Source organism: Pocillopora verrucosa, chromosome 14 (genome assembly GCF_036669915.1).
Source record: "Pocillopora verrucosa isolate sample1 chromosome 14, ASM3666991v2, whole genome shotgun sequence".
Classification (NCBI taxonomy): domain Eukaryota; kingdom Metazoa; phylum Cnidaria; class Anthozoa; order Scleractinia; family Pocilloporidae; genus Pocillopora; species Pocillopora verrucosa.
In genome coordinates, this window is record NC_089325.1 from 21,358,254 (window position 1) to 21,379,516 (window position 21,263).

Here is a 21,263-nt window from a genome sequence, read left to right on the forward strand (position 1 = left end):
GTTTAACAAAACCGCGTTCTAAACTATCTTGAATTATGCCGAATCTTTTATCTGAACAATCGGTTTGTGAACAGTGTCAAGAGGGCCGAAAGCTAGCAATAACGGGTATTTTTTTAATAAAAACAACCCTCCCACAAAGATTACGAAAGGCCCTCTGATTGCGTAAAACAGCGGTTGGGGTCAGACCTTGTGTAAATAACCGGCCCCTTGTGTTTCTCTTTACTTCTATAGCAGATTGAAACTAATACTATTATGTAAGCAACAACTGTTGTCAAAGCACAACTGAATCAAGTTAAGTCAACAAGAATGGGCCTAATGTGACAATCTCTTTGTTTTCCGTAAGAACCCTCTGTCACACTTTAAGTGTTTATTTAAGTGTTTATTTAGGCCTTTTTCATATGGCCACCCTTGTGTAGCGTATGTGCAGCTGTTGAAATAATCCGTTGAGGGACAAATCAAAGAGGGTCATTGAAAAATAAGCAAAACTGTGGAGATAATAATTCTAACTTGTTACTTAATTCAGGTTTGAGTTAATCAAATCCCTGATATGATTGCTTTAATTAAAATAAACTGTCAGTGTCGTTGCTATTTTACTTCAACCATAATCTATTTTCTCGTTATCCGTTTGGTAAGTTTTGCATTTTTTACGCTATAATTCATAATAACCAAAATCCCTAAAACTACTTTTGTAATCAGATGATATAGCTTGACAAACCAACTCCATTGTCTCCACTGGAGATTTTAATTCGCCGATCAGGACTGTCAGCGAAATCGAAGGGACAGACAACGGCTGAGATAGCAGTCTTTGCCGATTGCCCCATCGGGTGTATGAAAACACCGATTACAGGTAGATAATGATAATGATCCGATATGACATGTATAGCGTGCTTGTTTTTACTTTTCCTTAAGCATTAGCACAGGAAAAGTGGGTGAGAACCGAAAGGAAGTAAATGCAAGCACGAGAAAGAGAAATAGACCAAATAGAGCTGACCCCGGACGTTCGAAGGTCGGATAACGTTATCTGCAGGATAAATCTCGATCCGGTGGATGAGGCCATACGTTTTGCTTTCACTTATCTGCTGGATGGCGATTTATCCGTTGGATAGTTATATCCGCCCTTTATACAGCTGAGCCCAGTAAGTCTCTCTGCCCAGCTGACGCTTAATCTTAATCTTACTTTAGAGCTTCAACATATCTGGCGAGCGCAAAACAGGATTAAAATCGTCAAAGGAACGTCACTAATTCTCATGGGTAACGGATTCTTCAGCCGGTGTACTTTGTTGCCATGGATATGACTGTCCTGGAGGTGGAAACTGTGGAATCTGTTCCTTACCCGGGTAGGGTGGTGGCGATTCTAACGGGTATGGGTAATCTGGGGGTGGTATACCTGCGTTTGTTGAAACTGGAGCGTGACTTACTTGAGGGGTTGTGGTGTCAACAGGTTCAGATGGAGTACGGCGTGATACTATAGCCACTGGAAACCTCTCCGCTGCCTCTCTGTTTCGCCTTTTAATTAGTTTAGCCAAGCAAACGGAAAGGAATATCAGTACAACAAACACTGTGACAGTTACAATAATGGGTGTCATCCAAGTAGGAGACTCTAAAGAGAAAAAGAGAAACAAAAGTCAAACAAGCAGAGTAATCTGAAGCTAGGGTCGCTTCCACGTGGCGTTGAAAAAATAGTCGTGTTGACGGTGCATGAGACGTGCTACAACAGATTCAACCTCTAATTTTTAAAACAAAGGTAGACAACCTGAACTTGATACGGCCTTGAAGGTGGCTTTGAATCCTCTGTGTGGTTTTCTACCCGCATAATCCGTGGCAGAGTAGAACTCAACCCACATATAACGATTACGGTGACTTGAACGAACGTTTTCGGGAATTTTAGTTCCACAGTATTTTCCCAAAGATGTGCCAGGCAATGGCATTCCATCTCCAACTTCCACATGATCTCTGCAACCAGGATCCAACTGAAATCTCTCGAAGATGAGTTCAACGCTTTGTCCCTCGGGTACAGTAATGAGCCATTCACAAAGTAAACCCGGTGGGTAGTAGGTCAACGGACTCTCTAAAACCCCTTCTGATCCGGTCAACCTCAAATCAAAGTTGTGGACGTTATCCGGGTAACATAACTCGCTGGAATTTACAGCTTTAGTTTTCGCTACGGAGTTAGAAAACAATCTTAAGTAAATTCCTTGAAGTGATCCCACGGGGGAAGGGGAAGGGGAATTGGCTTCGGAGAGATTCAGGTGGGGCTGTTCCACCGAGCCTATCAAAATCTGACGTGAAAAAAGGTAACTGTTTATGGCAAGATGGCGGCTAAAAGACATCGGAAGCCATGCTTGGCATAATGAGATACCATTCTTAGAACATACTTTAACAAGTTGTGAATGCCTTACGTGTGGATCATCACAAGTTCAAAACCAGTTGAAATTGTGTCAGTTATCGACCACTCTACCTTTCACTTACTTGTTGGTTCATGAAGCGCTGTAAATGTTGCTTTGAATCCCCTGAAAGATGATCTGATTGGACCAGACCTGAAAAGAACCATCATGTAACGACCAGTAGGGGAGATGTCATCGGGAGTACCGGAACCGCACATTTTTCCTTCGCTCTCACCATCGATGTTCTTCCCATCGACAACTTCTACATAATCTGCATCACATCCTCCTGAGATGCTATCTTGAACCATTGAAAAGTGTCGAAGCTGAGTTTCACAAAGCACCCTTCTGGTACAGCTATGAACCAATTACAGCTGGAGTGAGAGAGATACCCTTCCCCTCCCCCTGGGCTTTGAAGAGTTCCACTGTAACCAGATAATTTCAGGTTGTTGTTGTAAATGTTGCCCGGAAAACATCTTTCCTCGGAACTTCCGGCTGGGAAGAAAGATGCATCACACAAATTAACCTACCATTTTTCAGGGAAGTGTTTGGCTGGTCCTCTACAGAGTTTAAACCCTTTTGAGCTTTAAAATACTGATATGAATACTACGGCCCGACTGGCAATACCAAAGGTGATAACGAAGTATCATTTTTTGATGAAGTGGTACAGCGTCGTCAGTGATTCAAGTTATTCACCACATATTTGATAAATTCAAAGTGAAAAGAGGAATACAAAGATACTCTGGAAACAGTCCTGGTCCAGGGCCATGGACTTAATTCAGTTACACAGGAAAACTTCGAGACGACCAAGCTTAAATGTTTTTTTTCCTAGGGTATAATTTAACCGAAAGAAAGATTCTATACTCCTACAAACTCAGCTACTTTATTAAACAACGTGTAATGGATCTTACCAAGTAGGGACACCTGTGGGTATTACAATAGTTATCTTCTAAAACACTTACGTGAGCCCATTATGGACTATATCTTAGTTTACCACTGACACACACTCACGGCTGCCTCCAAATCTTCTTTAAATAAACAATCTTCCTCAGTATCTCTCTCTCCCTCTATCTCTCTCGGTATAGCTTTCCAGACAGTCGGGCACTCCCAACAAGAACAACTTCTCATATTAAACGACTGAGTCCTTAGATACATTTACAAAGTATTCTAGGACATTTCCAAAGCTTACAAAACAACTGTTTTAGAAGTCTAACATCTTAACTTCATAACCTAATATATTGTTCTCGAAAATTCCATAGTCTGACAGGAGAAAGTTCGTGTATGCATGTCAGCGTGACTAGGCATTCTAGAAATTTCTAGAAACTTATTTTTTTTAGTCACTATCCATAACACCTTACCGTCCTAATTTGCAATTTGAGCAAAAGTGTCTTTAGGAACAAAAAGGCTTGGAGATGTCATAATCAGTGGTACTTCAAGCCTTTTCCCCTTTCATTTTCCAATAATAACTAGCTCTGAAATTACCTTTTTAACCCCACAGTTGATGTGGAAGGCGCAACTAAGCACCAAGCAAGCGAGGATCAGCGATAAATCCCAATTTGCTCCTACTTTTTCACGACAAATTAAAAACATTGAACAAGCTAACGAACAAGCTTTACGCCTTAAAAATCATTGGTCTGTTGATAAATAAAATCATAATGTACTTACGCGGTTCCACAGCCTCAAAATGTGCTTTAAATCCAGTATGATACCAAGAGTCCAGAGTGGATTGAAACTTTATCCACATGTACCCCCAGTCGAGTACACCGCTGACTCACTACTAAATAAGTTGTATCCGTGGTAAACAGCTACCTCTTCACTCGACGACTCTCGCCCATCAAGTATTCGCACGTTGTCCTCCCCGGGAGCAAGATCAAATTTATCAAATGTTAGCTTCACTCTTTTGTTAGCAGGAACGGAAATCACCCAAATACAAATGACATTTTTCGAATAAGGAGTAGGATAGAATGGGGAGAAGAGGGTACCAGAGGAACCAGTGAGGCTACTACGCTCGGTATTCCCTTCTAACAATTGGCATGCTCCAAAGGCTTCCTCTGCAATTGAATGCATCAATAAGAACGTTGAAGCTCGATATCAGACATTCATTCGCAATCCTTGTCGATATTTACCAACCTCACACATCCTTATTCCGGTATAATTAATTTTTAGGTCTTTGCTGCTCCCTTCCCCCCCTCCCCCCCCCACCCCGCCGGGAAAAAAAATTGATAAAGAGCTGAGTGCTTCTATAATACGTTTCTCTTCTTCACCAAAATATGTGAGACATAAGAAAGTGACTCTTTTCACTAATCATGGTGTTGTGAATAATGCCATCAGACTTTCCCCTAAGCCTTACAATACACTTTCAACACCTGTAAGGCTTCAATAGTCAAACCACGGAAAGACAAACTCCGCAAACTTACGCAAGAACTTAAACGATCCCATCTCCTCACCCCCTCCCCCCTCCCTAGGCCTCTTAGGCCAACTGAGTTTCAGAGTAAACCCAAGAATGCCCAAATAACGTTACCTCTGACCACGGCTGAAAAGTTTAAACTAAAAAAGCCTGCTTACAAAAACCATTTTATTCCACAGAAAAATCAACAAACATGTGGCGGCCTGTGGAATAAATCACATCAGGATGGACCGTTCCGGAATATGATTCTCCAAGACGCGTTGATGCTGAATTGACACCATCATAAAAAGTGAGTCTATCAGAATTTTTTTGAAGATTGAAGTGATTAAAAGTAACTTTCAATACATATGCTCCACCAGTGGAAAGGTCATCCGGTACTTTGAGTATCCATCTGCACCTCCATGGCAACAAACTGGCAGGAGGCAAGAGAGGATAGCCTGGACTCGTCAGTGTCTTCTTATCTGATATAGAAGCAGCAAGTGCTTCACCGTAGTAAGGACAAACTAAAAAGTACAAATACAACGAATGGTTTGCACCCAAGAGTAACAATGTGAGAGAAGTCCCGAGAAGGACCATTGTTCGTAATACTGACTAATGTTTCAGAGTGCCATGCTGTAACCCCGGCTATTAATGAAAGTCTCTGGAAAGCTGGTTCACTCCTTTGGAACAGAATCCCACGCCAAATGTCAACGACTACATAACAAATAAAATCAATAGAACGACCAAATATTACCGACAGCACAAGCTGACCAATCACATCAACCTAACGCCATTTGAGTCTTACAACCAATAAGATCACGGCAAAATTGACCAATCAGTTCACAAGAACCAGACTCATGAAACTCAACAGACAACGATACTTTTCCTGGCTCTGATGATGACTTCTGCTAAGGTGGTGAAATCTCTCTAGAGAGAGAAGAAAACCACCCTACCATCAACATGAAAATAGGGCAAATGCAAGGAATTTTCCCTCAAGAAATATACCTCGTTTAAGAAAAAAATAAGGTGCTTTGAAGAAAAATTCTTGACTCAAGAGAGGAGATATCTTATGTTGACTAAACAAAAGCAAAAAAACTGGCCTCCTTCATCCACAATGGCTTAATTTCCATAGTTGCACACTTATTGACTTACTTAGTTTATTCTCTGCTGTGAAATCAGCCTTAAATCCTTTGTGATATCGATACGAGGAATGGGAGGAATCTGATCTGAATCGCACCAGCATGTACCGACTTCTCGAGCGGATTATCCCTGGATTTGACTCACCACACAACTTTCCTTTGGCCTTACTGTCACTTCTGTTCCCTTCAAGTACCTCTACATAATCACCATAGCAATGCCATAAAGGAAAACCTGCACCCACAGACTCCATATCGAATAGCTCGAAGCTGAGTTTTACAATGTTCCCTTCTGGTACTGTAATGAGCCAGTCACAGCTCATTCCCGGATAATATTGGGAGTGATAAGGATCTCTTGGACTCTCAAACGTTCCATTAAGGCCACTTAGGTTGAGGTTGTTGTTGTTAGTGTTTCCTGGCAAACATCTGTTGTTAGGACTTGCAGCTGTGAAGAGACCATACATATTTCCTGTAAACAACTTAATCATTACAATGTGTTTTATCCTTTTAAATTAGATCCACTTGAGATTTTAGGTATTCATTGGGTCTTTTCAACTCAGGCATATGGGACCCATACAATACATTTGCATAGCAACAAGAGTCTATATCTTCCCTTGAGGAAAAAATTAGCAATATCAGTTTCTTCCTCTCCCCTTCAAACATACACTGATGTCCAATACTTTTGAAATTCAATGCAATTCATGCAATCCATACCACAAAATGACTATAAGAAGCTTGGGGGCAAAAACTGAAAAACTAAAAAACCCAACAGGACATGCAGTACAAAAACTTTATCATAATAATTTTTCATTTGACAGACACAACAGTAAATATGACCATACTGTCATGGTGGAAATTAAAGTACGGGCAACCCATGACAAATAAACACAAAAATACCTACTGTCTTCTGCATAACCAAAGAAGTCACAAAATAGCACTAACAAACCTACACAAACTCAGGCCACAGCAGACCAGATGCTGGTCATTGAAATAGGTCTAGAGCTTCTCACCTATGCTTTAGAAAGACTAGCAGATATCTGTTTTTATCTAATTCTTTCTACATCTAATTAGAGGTTAGAATGTAAAGAAGAGGGCACCTTTACAGAACCAGTGAGCTATAAACAAAACTTGAATTAAACTCTCTCTTATATTTAATTTTATTCATTATTGTTCTTATCATTTATTCTCTGTTTTTAATATGAAGATACTCAGGCACTGACTGATATGTAGGGTAGTAAGTATAATCAATGGGGTAGATAACATAATTTGGTCACCATAAAGAGTCACAAAACTGATGTTTCGAGCATGAGCCCTCCATCAGGGCATTAGCTCTTCCCTTTGAGGAACGGGTAACACTCAAAATGTCAGCTTTTAAACTCTTTACAGTGGCCAATTTATGTTATGAGCTCAGATGATACCATGTTATACTCTCCCACCGACCCAGCACCACAGTTTCTTTAGAGACTTACCCCCTTTAATCACTGACTGATATTTATCCTTTTGTGCTGAAACCAGAGTTCCACTTATTAATCACACCTCTATTAGAAGATGCAACAACCAAATGAATTTAATTAATGTCACTTACTAGTATTTTGTGCAAATGTAGTCTCAATTGCTGCCCATGATAACAAAAACAGACCTGAATAGGTATGAAATAGAAATGAATTTTTAATCAGCAGCAACTAGAGAACAACTCTGCAATTAGATTGACTACCAGACGATAGAACAAACACTGTATGAACATATTAAATGCAATCAACTTTTTGTTTGGTTTGTACCCATTTACCAGACTGAGTGTTTTTTTTAAAATCTATTTTAAAGAAGACTCATTTGATTACAGAGTTGGACTGAGAAGCATGGACACAAGGGCATAGCTAACACTCAACTCTCAATACTTTCAGAAAAAAAACCAACAAACATCAGAACTGTGATCATACAGCTCTTGTTGCCAAGGAAATTCTATCTTGTTCCCAACAAAGTTGAGTCATGATAATGGGATGGTCAATAAAATTTATTTGCAAAATAAGGAAATAACTTGATTATTATTTTGTTTATGCACAAAAGTAAGGTTTAAAATGGAGTTGGTCATATACTGGGGTTATCAACTAGACAGGTTATCAACTAGATAGTGGTATACATGTAAATACTACACATACAGTCAAACTGGAATAAAGCAGCACTGTATTAAGCAGTCACCCTGTACTACGTGGTCAATCATAAGTTAAAGTCCCAAAATTCTTTCTCCTCAAACACCTTAATTTTCACCTCTAAAACCCTTTACCTCCCATGAGTGACTCAGAGAATTTCTCCTTACAATATCTATACAATATCAAGCATAGAAGTGATAAGAATGAAGTAAAATATGAATTAGGGCATAAGTAGTTGATCCAATATCAGATTTTCCGAATTGACATCATAAGAATTGTATGGCAGACAATAAGGAGAATTATTAATGATATCTTTGGAGTTGAAGGGTTAAACATTACCTCTATTAAGCAGTCATATAACCACCCTTAACTATAAAACCAGAACCACTCAAATGAAACTAAAAACAAGTTTTCAAGTATATTTTGTCCATGTTTATCCCCAGAAATCAACACCAGTAGTATTTGTGGGTGAATTTCGTACATCAAATGTTCACATGTGGCATAAAATGGCATTTTTTTTTACCATACCCTTATTCTGTAGAACCTGTATTAAATGGTCAACCTGCATGAAGTGATCACCATGCCATACCCTGGGGATGACTGCTAATACAGGTTTGACTTTAGTAGGAAATCACATAGTTATAGTAATTCATGGTAGAGCTGTCAAGAATGAGATTTGGGAACAGTCTCAAGCGACATTGGTAAATGATTTCCAAAACGCTGTGCTAAGAAAGATTGATATGTAACGTATTACAACAGGTGCCATTGAAGAGTCGGCTGTCTTATGATAAAAAAAACACTGACATTCTGCAAATTAATAAATAGCAACTTAGGAATAATTAATCAATCAGGTGAAAGTAGTATAGGAAAATGAACTGAAAAAGTACTACCAAGAGACAATCCGCCCGAAGTCGATCCGCCCGAGAATGGACTTCGATCTGCCCGACGAATAAACAATGCATTAAATACAAAGATTAAGCTGTTATTCCATTTTTAAAATTTCTTTTAGTAAATGTTTGTAGATATTTGTTGACCGTATTACCAAAACAACTGCTCATTCAACCGCTGAAATATCTAACTTTTTCGGAACGTCAGCGATCAAAAGCGAAATCATTGTTACGTAATAGACACATCGAGGCCAAAGTTTTGAGGAAAAAAGTCAGTTGTGATGCCAGTTGAATAATCATTGTTACGTAATAGACACATCGAGGCCAAATTTTTGAGGAAAAAAGTCAGTTGTGGTGTCATTTGAATAAAATGTCTGGTTTTGTAAGATATTTCACTGAAAATGCTACTACCACGGAAACGAAATGATTCTACGGGCTTGAAAATGGGATACCAAATTTGTTTAAGTAATGCTTTTTATGGCAGTCATGCAAACAGTGAACGGAACGTAGCCGAGACGAATTTTACCGCCGAGTCAGTATACAACTCAGAAAAAAATATTAAACCATTTATGTTGTATTTCGTTACAAAAACTCATAACACACTAGTTTTATTTAAGATACCATTTTAAAGAACTCTACACAACTCTTGGATAAGACGACATATGCATCGGGCACAATGACTTCGAAGTTTGGGCCGAGAAAGGTCTCAGGCGGCTCAAATAAAAATGTAGGTCAAGTAAAATAATGAGGTAAAGTTTCCGCACAGCCCCATCCTACATTATGCATTCAGTTCTTGGATAGAGAAAACAATTACAAAAACAATACATTGCCATCGGGAAAACAGATTTGTTTTACAATAGTATGGGGCTGTGCGGAAATTTTACCCAGCTGTGGATAAGTAAGTTGTAATCGTGCGAAAATTCAAATTCTAACACCTCAGTCACGACATAGTTCTAGCTAAAAATTATCACAATGTAGGATGGAATAACAAAATAAGTCTTAACAGGGAACAAATTTAAAAAAAAATTACCCAATATTTCCACGACGCGCATCATCTCGACGGGGAAAACAAGTTCTTTGGGGTTTGAACGAGGTTCCGAGCGAACTGTGCAGATTCTTTGTCACGAATCCTTACAGTCTTTAATCCAGCCCGTGGGGGGATGAGCGAGGTGAGCGAAGATATCCTTCCCCCCACCACAAAAAAGTAGCCGCTCACGCATAGCAGCAGCACCGACCAATCCAAATCAAGCGTGTTAATCTGGATTCGACGTTTCCGTTCGTGTCGCGTTGGATGCGTTTGATGCCATTTCCCGGCCGCATTCCGCCTCAAGCGAGTAGCGAGAGTGGTGTTCGTCTGTTAGGGCCTGTTTATATGGAGGTGGGGACTTCAGGTAGGTGAGGTAACCCGCCTGTCCATGTAATTTCTTATTTTTTCTTGATCACGTTTACATGATAAGTGTGGTGACCCGCCTAACCCTATCAGCCGGGGTGACAATTTGCCACGTAAACGTCTCAAGGTGAGGTAACTCGCCTACCCGGGGTCGCGTTTATGGCAAAAAGCTCAAAAGCGAAACACGTATGTTTTAAAACTTTGTACATTTCCAAGCCGTCTCATGGCAGAAATCGGCAGAAACCACAACGGACACGCAAGTAGTGTAAAATGTTCACATTTCTGAATATTTAGCGTTGTAAATCGACCAGATTCCTTTCAAACTATTTCGTATAACGTATTAAGTCAATAGTCCTCGCGTAACCTGAAAGCGTCACGCGTTGTGTTATGTGGTGTTATGGATAAATACATACGTGTCGAAGAATTAATCTTTCGTCTTTCTCGAGAAGTGAGCTTGGGACGCCCATGCTCAAACTCCCTAATTGCAAGCGTAACAACAACCTCAAGAAACCTCACCCCAGCACCCCGGGGTCGTAAGACTGTATGTAAACGCGTTTTATTTTTCGACCACGGCTAGGCGGGTTACCTCACCTACCTGGGTCCCCCACTTCCATGTAAACAGGCCCTGAGTCCTTGACCTCAAGCGTCGAGTGAGAGTCGTATCTGTTCGTCCTTTACTGCAAGCGTGGAGCGTGGGCATTGTTCGTCCTTGACCTGACAAGCGTATAGTCTGAGACTATTCTCTTTGATCCCGTAGAAGCGTGGAGCGACAGCGTTGTTCGTCCTTCAGTCTAACATACAGTAACATTTTAAGCTATGCACATCAACAAGTGCCTTATTTTTTTGATTTTATTGTTATTCATTCAAATAACATCTCTAAGTTTTGCATGTTAAGATATTAAATAAATAATTGTTGCGTTACATCAATCATTTTGACTGGATCAATACGCATATTTTATAACCTGCAGTGATTTTCTCCACACCGTGAAACGACGATTACAGCATATTACTAAAACTAAACAAAACAATAGGACTAGTATCTCATGGAATGATCTTGTGTTGGTAACTGTTTCACAGGTTTAGTAAAATCACTCTATTGTTAATGTCAAAACAGAGAGAAAAGCGAGTGGAGCATGGGGGGTGGCCTCATGGACTAAAATTTCAACCCCTCAAAACAAATATTTTCTCCCTGTGGGCCCCCAAATCTTTCATTAACCAAATAGCTAAAAATACATCGTCCTCGCCCGCATTTCCTAATCTTTGGTAATTACTAGTTTACCGTTAAATGTTTTAAAAACCGCTTCTTTTTCGTTTAAGTTTTTGTTAAACAAATTACGTCCTCAAAGGAGACAAGTCGTTTTCAGCGGAAATGGAAATTGTTTTTACCCAGCCGTTGCCCTTCGGTGGAATGAAACAAGCCACGAGAAACACGAAGAGATCAGTATGTCCAGTTCCAGAAAAAATCAGTGATTTCTTCGGGTGATCTAACTGACTAATCATGGTAGTTGCTGTAACTGCACAATTCCTTGTAATGCTACGCTCAATAGCCAACGCATCCCACGGAATCGCCTCTAGGCGTCTTGTTTGTTGTGGCTGCTTCTGGAGACGAAGCCACGTATGTCGTCGTCAAGAGTTAGTGAGTGGGTGCGTGAGTGAGTGAGTGATTTCACTAATGGATCTTGATTTTGTGCTACTTTTTGTTTGTTTCGTAGTATCTTTGTAAGTTCGACATTTGCACTAGATACTTGTTTGTGCTCTCTTCTTTTGTGAATTTAGGCTTATAACCACTAACGCATAATGTTTCTAGTTCTTACCGTGACACTTCAAAGGACAGCGGACTGAAGATGATATAGACATCTCACAATCATTTCAGATTTGCGCGGATTAAAAACAACACTTTTCCATGTGGTCCGGCGCATTATGAAATTTAGAGGAATTTTTCTTTGACGAGAGAGCATTTTACCGTTTGAATAAGCGAATTATGCCCAGTCGCAGTTCGCAGTTCGCAGTTCGCAGTTCTTGCCGTGACACTGCAAAAGACAATGTAGACTTCCCAAAATGTTTACCGACGCGGTCACCGACGCGTAGTTTAAATCAAACTTTTCCTCCCAGAAATATCTCAATGGGTGTGATCTGCATATCATGAATTTCATGATATGCAGATCACACAGATCAATTTCACAATCATATCATATCATAGGCTTTGAGGAGAATATTTTTTCTTTGAAACGAGAGCATTTTACCGTTTTAATCAGCGACTTATGTCCAAAAGAGCCGGTAAATCTGCGAAGCGTGGAAGCTGCGAAATTTAGGGCCTGGTTACATGGAGGCGGGGGACCCCAGCTAGGTGAGATAACCCGCCTAGCCGTGGTCGAAAAATAAAACGCGTTTACATGCACTCTTACAACCTCGGGGTGCTGGGGTGAGGTTTCTTGAGGTTGTTGTTACGCTTGCAATTAAGGAGTTTGAGTAGAGGCGTCCCAAGCTCAATTGTCGAAAAGGACGAAAGATTAATTCTCGGACACGTGTATTAATTCATGAAAGCGTCACGCTTTGTGTTACGCGGTGTTTGGTTTCGCGAGGAACCGTTGACTTAATAAGTTATACGGAATAGTTTGGGAAATCAATAAAATAAACCAATAAAATTGACCAGACTACCCTACCTAGCAGACCGGGCAACCCGCCTAGGCGGGTCACCCCACCTATCATGTAAACGTGATCAAAATAAAATAAATTATATGGACAGGCGGGTTACCCCACCTGGGCGGGTTACCTCACCTACCTGGGGTCCCCCACCTCCATGTAAACAGGCCCTTAGGGCCTGTTTAGGGCCTGTTTACAAGGAGGTGGGGGACCCCAGGTAGGTGAGATAACCCGCCCAGGTGGGGTAACCCGCCTGTCCATATAATTTATTTTATTTTGGTTTATTTCATTTTTATTGGTTTATTTTATTGGTTTCCCAAACTATTCCGTATAACTTATTAAGTCAACGGTTCCTCGCGAAACCAAACACTGCGTAACACAACGCGTAACGCTTTCATGAATAAATACATACGTGCTTTTTAATGTTCTTTACGCCACCGTCGCACCAAAAGGAAGAGACCGTAAATTTTTAAGAACTCACGTTTGCACGAAATATTCCCTTAGCAGCAGTTAAACTTCAAGGTCGGCCGAGAAGAGTACACACACAAAAAAGTATTACTCACCAGTTTGCTTTCTAAATGGCGCATTCCATTTGAAACATCTGAAGCAATTTTTAACAGTTCCCTCTCGGACAGTTTCCACCAAACGTTGACATAATTTGTATTTAATAAGAGAATCGAAGGAGAACTTTCGAAAACGTCATTTAAGCCAGTTGTCATTTCATGAAAACAAAAAGTAACCACTTTAAAATCAGTAGAGAGAGCAAAGAAAATAAACTATAATTTGTTAATATACCTTGTTGACATTCTCTCTCTCTCTCGTTTTCTCTTTCGTCTGATTTGTCTTGCAAAAATAACAATTATCGTAACTAGTACGGCTAAGGCAAGTGCACCGACTAATCCCCAGATTATTTTGAAAGGAACTCTGGAGGTTGATTCTTCTATGAAGTAAAAAAAAATATAAATGATTAATGAAGGGGTCTTTAGTGATTTAAACTTCAAGGAGAAAAACAACCATGCCCATCATTTTCATCTGGGGTTAACCTCATGGTGCCTTACGGGAATTTATTGATTTTTTAGATGAAACATAAATATTGATAAATACATGTACATAAACGGACAAAAATGAAAGCGAGTGAGTCAAAAGAGGATAAGGAAACAAAGTAAATGAATAAAGACAATTTTGAACGCCGCAGACAAAGAAAAATTTTTGTTATCCAAGAACTATGCTTTTAGAATCAATTGATGAGGGTGAAGTTTGAGAAATAAGCCGTTTCATACTCTAAATTTTCGTTCATCAAATATTATCGATATATTATTAATATTAAACTGAGTTGGAGGACCTGCCTTGTGAACCACACCTGCTCCGTGGTCTGTGGACCACAACTGCCCTGTGGCCTATGGACCACACCTGCCCTGTGGCCCACGAACCAGAGCTTGTCACGGTTTCTTGTTCACAAAGCTACCGAGACTAACACTAGGACTCAGGTCCTGGATGTAGTACTCGCCCATTTCAGGTAACCCACAGCATGCAATTTATCAGGTTCCCATTGGCACTGAGAGAGTCAAGAGTCGTGCTGGTATAACTCAGCACAAATACACACAACTAGAGTTCATAAACTAGTTATAAACACTTTATTATCTCTTGAACCAGTCGGGTCCAGTCTCCATTCCACTCTGATCACTTCCACTCTCTCTTTCCTCTACTACTCACCATGGTGGTAAGAATCATTAAAAAGAAGGAATTTGAGCAGATACATTTAACCAAACTCGTAGAACAAAAAAATTAAATTCAAATAGAAGCCCCTTAAAATTTAGCCGGAGAATCAACAGTGGTACAGTTCATCTTCCCAGAGCCTTTCACAAGAAACGTGAGTGCATACCTGTGGTCATTCTCCCAGCTTGTGTTGGGGAAGACATAGTATGTGAAACTTGATTGTCCACACTCCTGTGCGACGTTACTGGCTCTGTTGTTAACTCTAAAATGAAAGAGGGAATACGTACAAAGTCAAGGTCATTTTAGTGTGACTCTTTCTTGCTTTTACCACGTTTTGACGTCATCTGCATGTGATGTATTTCTGAACGGAAACGCGGCACCATGGAATCTGATGATTTGTCAATCAGATTTTGGGGTTAAGAGCACAACCTCTTACTTTCGATTCTAATATGAAAATTGCTCTATTTGAAGATAAAAGTATTCCTGTTCGGCGTTCGAGCTTCGCTTGTCTTCTGCGGACGCATTTGACTGGAATACGCATAATTTCGAATACACCCTCTGATATTTGGCTTTAAGAAGCGTTATCAGAGCGATTGACGAAGGGCTAACTCTCGAAACGTCGGTCTTTAAACTCTTTACGGTGGCCAATTTACGTTTTCAACTCGGTTGGTAACACTAAATCACCCTGTTAATGGCTTATTACATGCGCTTGAAGAGACTAAAGATTAAGTAACCAGTAAAGTTATTTTAGCTCCGTAATAACGGAACGGACTTAAATTTGAGCGCGGCAGCTGTCGAAAACGCACCAACAAACATTTCTTTTTAAATCAACTTTTTTTATTCTAGAAAACCCAAATCTCCGCAATTACATCTGCAGGTCAACCAAAGAGCTGAACATATAAGACGACCTTTTTCCCTAACAAAACAAAGATCAAAATCACGAGTTCACGTGTTTCCGGTCTCTTAGTGAAACGCATCAAACGAAATGACTGTCTACAGTTTCCGAGAGTAGGCTCAAAGGTTTAAATATCATGAAACGCGTTAAAAACTCGTCTGACTATCCCAGAGATTGTGAAAACTGATAAAAATCATTTGGAGAGACCCTTAGACAGTATTGCAACACTAAGTAACTCTTGCCGCTCCTGTCATCCAACATGCGTGCTTTACTCCCATACCGGAAAGCCGAATCCATATGAAAGCAGCAAATAGTATAACATTAATCCAGTCGAAACTCAGAGTATTTATCTTACCATCGTTCCCGTGTACTTGTGTGCCAAAACAGAGAAAAAGACCACCAATGATCAAGGTTTGTACGTCTATTGCCATCTTGCAAAGTTAAGTAAGCTCAGTCGAGCATCTACATGATTCGCGAAATCGAAAGCAAAATTTAATATTTGACTGTCCAAATCACGTCTAAATAGGGCTTTGGCAGTTCCTTTGGTCATCGGTTGCTTATTTAAATACCTCAAACGTATTTACATATGTCAGAGCCCTTGAGTAAAGGCTTTTGGTTCCCTTCTACAACAATTCCCTCCGGAACTGACGTGCGCAGCTGTTGGCTATTTTTGATTGATAGCAACACACAGTACAGATTAACGACGGCAATGTAATCGGTTTTAAATTAGTACCTGAACCAAATAAGTCTCAGAAGTAACCGGAGTCACTTGAACTTAAAACTAACTTAAAAGTTCGACTTTGTCACATTTGGTTAACTAATTATTGATCGTTTGGCGCGTGAGGACACATGCAACCTGTTATTTTCCATATGCACATTTCGGAGGTCGTTGACCTCAATCCAGTCGTATATTGGAGCGCGAGCTGAAAACAATAGTAAAATAGAGGCTGATGAGGGTGTGGACAACAAATCGGGAGTGGGAAGGTCAGAAAATGATGTGTGCTACCTCCGTGGGCAATGTACACTCTTCTTCTCTTTTTTTTTTTTTTCTAAAGAACCTTTTTTATGAGAACGTTCAGGCTGAAATGACATCAAACAGCAAACAAATTGGAAGATACTTTCATTACATCTCTTGAATTCCTTAAAAATAAAAATGTCTCGTTAAGTACCTGTGTTAGATCTTCTCGCTTTTTCATCATTTTTAATAGTCTGTTGTACCACAGAGTAGAGAAAAATTGTTACTGTTTAAGGCTTTAAAATTCCCTCGAGAGAACGCCTGCTCGTCCATGTAAAATCGGCAAGACTGATAAATATTAACCGACATACAGAAGTCGTTCTGATGTGAGCTATTTAAAGGGAAGGAATAGCTATGACTAACGCATTATTTTGACGAGTTTTGTTTAAAGCATTGAACCACTTGGAGTATGCTTACCCTTGTCAACTTCTGGATGCTCAAAGTAATCTTATTCTTACTCAATTTCAAATTTCACGGAAAGTTTTGGCAAACTTTCGCAGGCAACAGCAACTGCGAAATGACGCATCCACCTTTCGCGCGCCGGTTTCATAAACTGAGGACACTGTGACGTTAAGCGTGCAGAACAACCCCCTGACAACGGGAGCAGGTCGTGTACTGACCACGTGCAAGTTAAATGATAGTCTGCGCGATGCTTACTCTTGTTTTGTGCGCTGCGAAATGTTTTTTTTTTAACTGACCTGTTAGAATACGAACAAGGAAGAGTGCTTTAATTTGCTTTTATTTGATTGTCTATAGTGCCAGATTTAGCCATATATGCCGACACAGTCCGCGTGTTCCTTATCACCAAATTACAAAAAAATTATATGAAGGTGAATTGGCGCAACAAAAGCATCAGTTTCTAGTATTTTACCTACCACCCACCCAAATCAAGCTGTGTGCACTGGAAACAGAGCTTTTCAAAAGTGCTGCCCGATTTGAAAATGCCACCCTGGTGTTTTAGACTGAACGGCCAAAAGAAAAATGAAAACAGATCTTTGCGTAAAACTAAACGTCAAAGCTTCTTGAATTCCATGACGAACTAATTGGTTCTTCTTTAAACGCTAGGCTAGATTTTTTGCTGTTTTCGCGCGTCTGCTCTTCGATCGGAGGAAGGTGAGCATGCTTGCCAGCCCGCCGTTGATTATCAAGCCTGACTGCAAGCATGCTCAAGGGCACATTCAAACGTTTCTGTAACTAGTGATTGTGTTGTTGGCAACCGTCTGTCTCGGAAGACAATGGAAATCTTCACCTAAAAAGTAAAATCACGTCAAGCTGCACCGCCGGCTGTGGCTGTGAAGCCCAATACGGGAGCCGCAGACCCGATGGCATTTTGCGCAGGTAAAGTCATTTGTGGGGGTTGGTGGAATGGGGGCAGACTGGAGCCTCTGTCGCCTGCGAGTCCTCTTCACCTCCCACTGGCTCTCCCTCTTCAACTCGGCTTGTTTGACGCCGGCCTTGACAGTCGATCGCCAGAGTGTACGGTCGGCTGTTGCTGACTCAAGGTTTCCAGGGCTGATGTTGCAGGTCTTCAAGTCACGCTTGGAGACATCCTTGTAGCGCAGAGTTGGTCGTCCTGTTGGCCGCGTCCCTGTGGCGAGCTCACCGTACATGATGTCCTTTGGGATGCATCCATCATCCATTCTGCATACATGGCCGAGCCAGCGCAGTCGCCTCTGGATCAGCATGGCATACATGCTGGGTAGACCTGCCCGTGATAGGACCTCTGCATTTGTGATGCAGTCTTGCCAGGTGATGCCAAGGAGTCGTCCAAGGCAGCGCATGTGAAAGGCATTCAACCTGCGTTCTTGGCGGGAGTAGAGGGTCCATGTCTCACTATCGTAGAGAAGGGTGCTCAGTACGCAGGCTTGGTACACCTTCATCTTTGTGTTGATGGTCAACAGGGAATTGTCCCAAACTCTCTTTTCGAGGCGAGCCATTGCCGTTGCTGCTTTTCCTATCCGAACATTGAGCTCAGAGTCCAGGGATAGGTTGCTGGAGATACAGGAGCCAAGGTAGGTGAAGTTGTCGACTACCTCTAAGGCGTGCTCGCCAATGGTGATGTGTGGGGTGACGCTGACACCTTGGCCCATGATGTTAGTCTTTTTCAGGCTGATGGTTAGGCAAAAGTCATTACAGGCTTCCACAAAGCGTGTGATGAGCCGCTGCAGTGCCTCCTCGGTGTGGGCGGTGAGGGCAGCATCATCCTCAAACAACATTTCCCTGATGAGAACTCTGCGCACCTTGGTCTTAGCACGGGGGCGGGCCAAGTTGAAGAGGTTCCTGTCGCTCCTGGTGTGGAGGAAGATGCCATCTTCAGACTCGCGGAAGGCATAGCACAAGAGAAGGGAGAAGAACACACCGAAAAGTGTCGGAGCCAGGACACACCCTTGCTTCACGCCGTTCTTGATTGGAAAGGGGTCTGAGGATGATCCGTCAAACTTGACTGTACCGTTCATGTCATCGTGGAAGGATGTGATCATCTTCAGGAGCTGTGGCGGACACCCAATTCTTTCCAAAAGGGCAAAGAGACCGTTTCTGCTCACCAGGTCGAAGGCCTTGGTCAGGTCGATGAAGGCAAGGTAAAGTGGACGTCTCTGTTCGCGGCACTTCTCTTGAAGCTGTCTGAGGGAGAATACCATGTCGATTGTCGATCTCTCTGCACGGAACCCGCATTGCGACTCTGGGTAAACGCGGTCAGCCAGCAACTGCAGTTTGCTAAGCACGACGCGAGCAAGGGCCTTTCCTACGATGTTGAGAAGGGATATCCCACGATAATTGTTGCAATCGCTGCGCTCGCCCTTGTTCTTGTAGAGCGTGACAATCTTAGCGTCCCGCATGTCCTGGGGTATCGTGCCCTCCTCCCAGCATTGGAGCAGGAGATCGTGCAGGTGGCCGAGAAGAGAACTCTCACTTGCTAGCTTGACAATCTCGGGGGGAAGGCCGTCACTGCCTGGTGCTTTGCCGCTGGCAAGGGACTTGATGGCTTTCCTCAGCTCGTCGACTGTGGGTGGTGTGTCAAGCTCTTCCATGGTGGGTAGGGTGGTGTTCTCGATGGCGGTGTTGGTGACAGTGGTCTCCCTAGAGTACAGCTCCTGGTAATGCTCCGCCCATCTCTCCATCTGTTTGCCGCGGTCTGTCATGATCTCGCATGTGGTGGACTTGAGGGGAGCAATCTTGATGGCGCTAGGGCCAAAGGCTTTCTTCATGCGCTCATACATGGCGCGGATGTTGCCACAGTCCGAGGCGATTTGGATGCTGTGACACAGGTCGAGCCAGTAGTCATTTGCACACTTGCGAGCAATCCTCTTGACGTTGTTGCGAGCAGCTCTGTAGGCAGCCAGTGTTTCCTTGGAGGGCTGTTTCTTGTGCTCGAGGAGTGCGGTGCTCTTGGCAGTGATGGCGGGCTCCATCTCCTTGATTCCCGCCTCGAACCAGTCTTCACTTTTTCTCTCCCGCATTCCGAAGGCGTCTGAGGCCGCCTCATACATGGTGTCTCGGATGTAGTTCCATCGCGCTGTGGCACTGTCAGTTGGGCAGTCCTCTAAGGCTTTCTCCATGGTCTCGGCAAAGCGCTCACGCGGTCATGGGAGTGAAACTCTGGCTGTGCCAATACGGGGGCGTCCTTGCTGTTTGGAGCGATGAATGCGCTTGGGCTGGAGACGCACCTTGCTGCAGACCAGGGAGTGGTCCGTGTCGCAGTCGGCACTGTGGTAGGTGCGAGTGATAAGCACGTGGTTGAGCAGGGACCTCCTGGTGATGACGAAGTCCAACTGGTGCCAGTGCTTGGATCTGGGGTGTCTCCAGGACACTCTGTGCTGCGGTTTAGTGGGGAAGAAGGTGTTGGTGATGCACAGACCATGGAAAGTGCAGAGTTCAAGTAGCTGCTGTCCGTTCTCGTTAAGCTTGCCCACTCCGAAGTGTCCTATGCATCGCGGCCATGAGTTGTGGTCTGAGCCTACCCGGGCGTTGAAGTCTCCAAGTAGGAACAGGTCTTCTTTCTGTGGGATCTCTCTGATCTTGGCTTCAAGCTCCTCGTAGAATACATCCTTAGCCTCGGCTGTAGCGCAGAGCGTGGGGGCGTAGAGGCTGAAGATGTTTCCTGGTCCAGAGGGGGTCGAGAGGCGGAGAGAGAGGATCCTTCCGGTCCCCTGAGAGGGAGGCTCCATTGAAGACAGGAGGGTGTTGCGCACTGCGAATCCGACCCCGTAGAGGCGGCGCTCTTCTGGCTCGAGTCCCTGCCAGAAGAAGGTGTAGTCCTTCTCCTTGAGACTACCTCTTGCAGGGAGGCGTGTCTCCTGGAGGGCGGCGATGTCGACCTTGAGTTTGGACAGCTCACGGTCGATGATGGCGGTTTTCCTGGCATCATGGATTTGCTTGAGGTCGTCAGAGAGGCCAGGACACATTGTTCTGACGTTCCAAGTAGCAAGCTGTAAGGCTGGTGATTTCTTGTTTCTTTGTTGTTTGCCTGGTGCGGGGGCTTTACAACCTGCCTGTCGGTTTTGCCTAAGCTCCAAGCACCCAATGGAGCAAGCAGGTTGTGGCGGGGTAGCAACTCAATTGTCCGGGGGCTGCCCGGCTTGAGGCGGGCGTTAGCTACCCAATGGGGCTCGAAGACCCCTCCCACCGTCGAGAGCAACCCCTGGCGCCCGGCTCTACGCCAAACGAGG

At 42.7% G+C, this 21,263-nt stretch overlaps 1 protein-coding gene and 1 pseudogene across 1 annotated transcript; both read right to left on the reverse strand.

Moving 5' to 3' along the window:
- Positions 1–1,119: 1,119 nt before the first annotated feature.
- LOC131799504 (bone morphogenetic protein 1-like) lies at positions 1,120–16,019 on the reverse strand (annotated as a pseudogene).
- A 4,158-nt stretch (positions 16,020–20,177) lies between these two features.
- On the reverse strand, positions 20,178–20,999 carry LOC136278329 (craniofacial development protein 2-like). Its single transcript, XM_066161854.1, has one exon. The coding sequence runs from the start codon at positions 20,997–20,999 to the stop codon at positions 20,178–20,180; it is 822 nt and encodes a 273-aa protein (XP_066017951.1).
- Between the last annotated feature and the right edge of the window lie 264 nt (positions 21,000–21,263).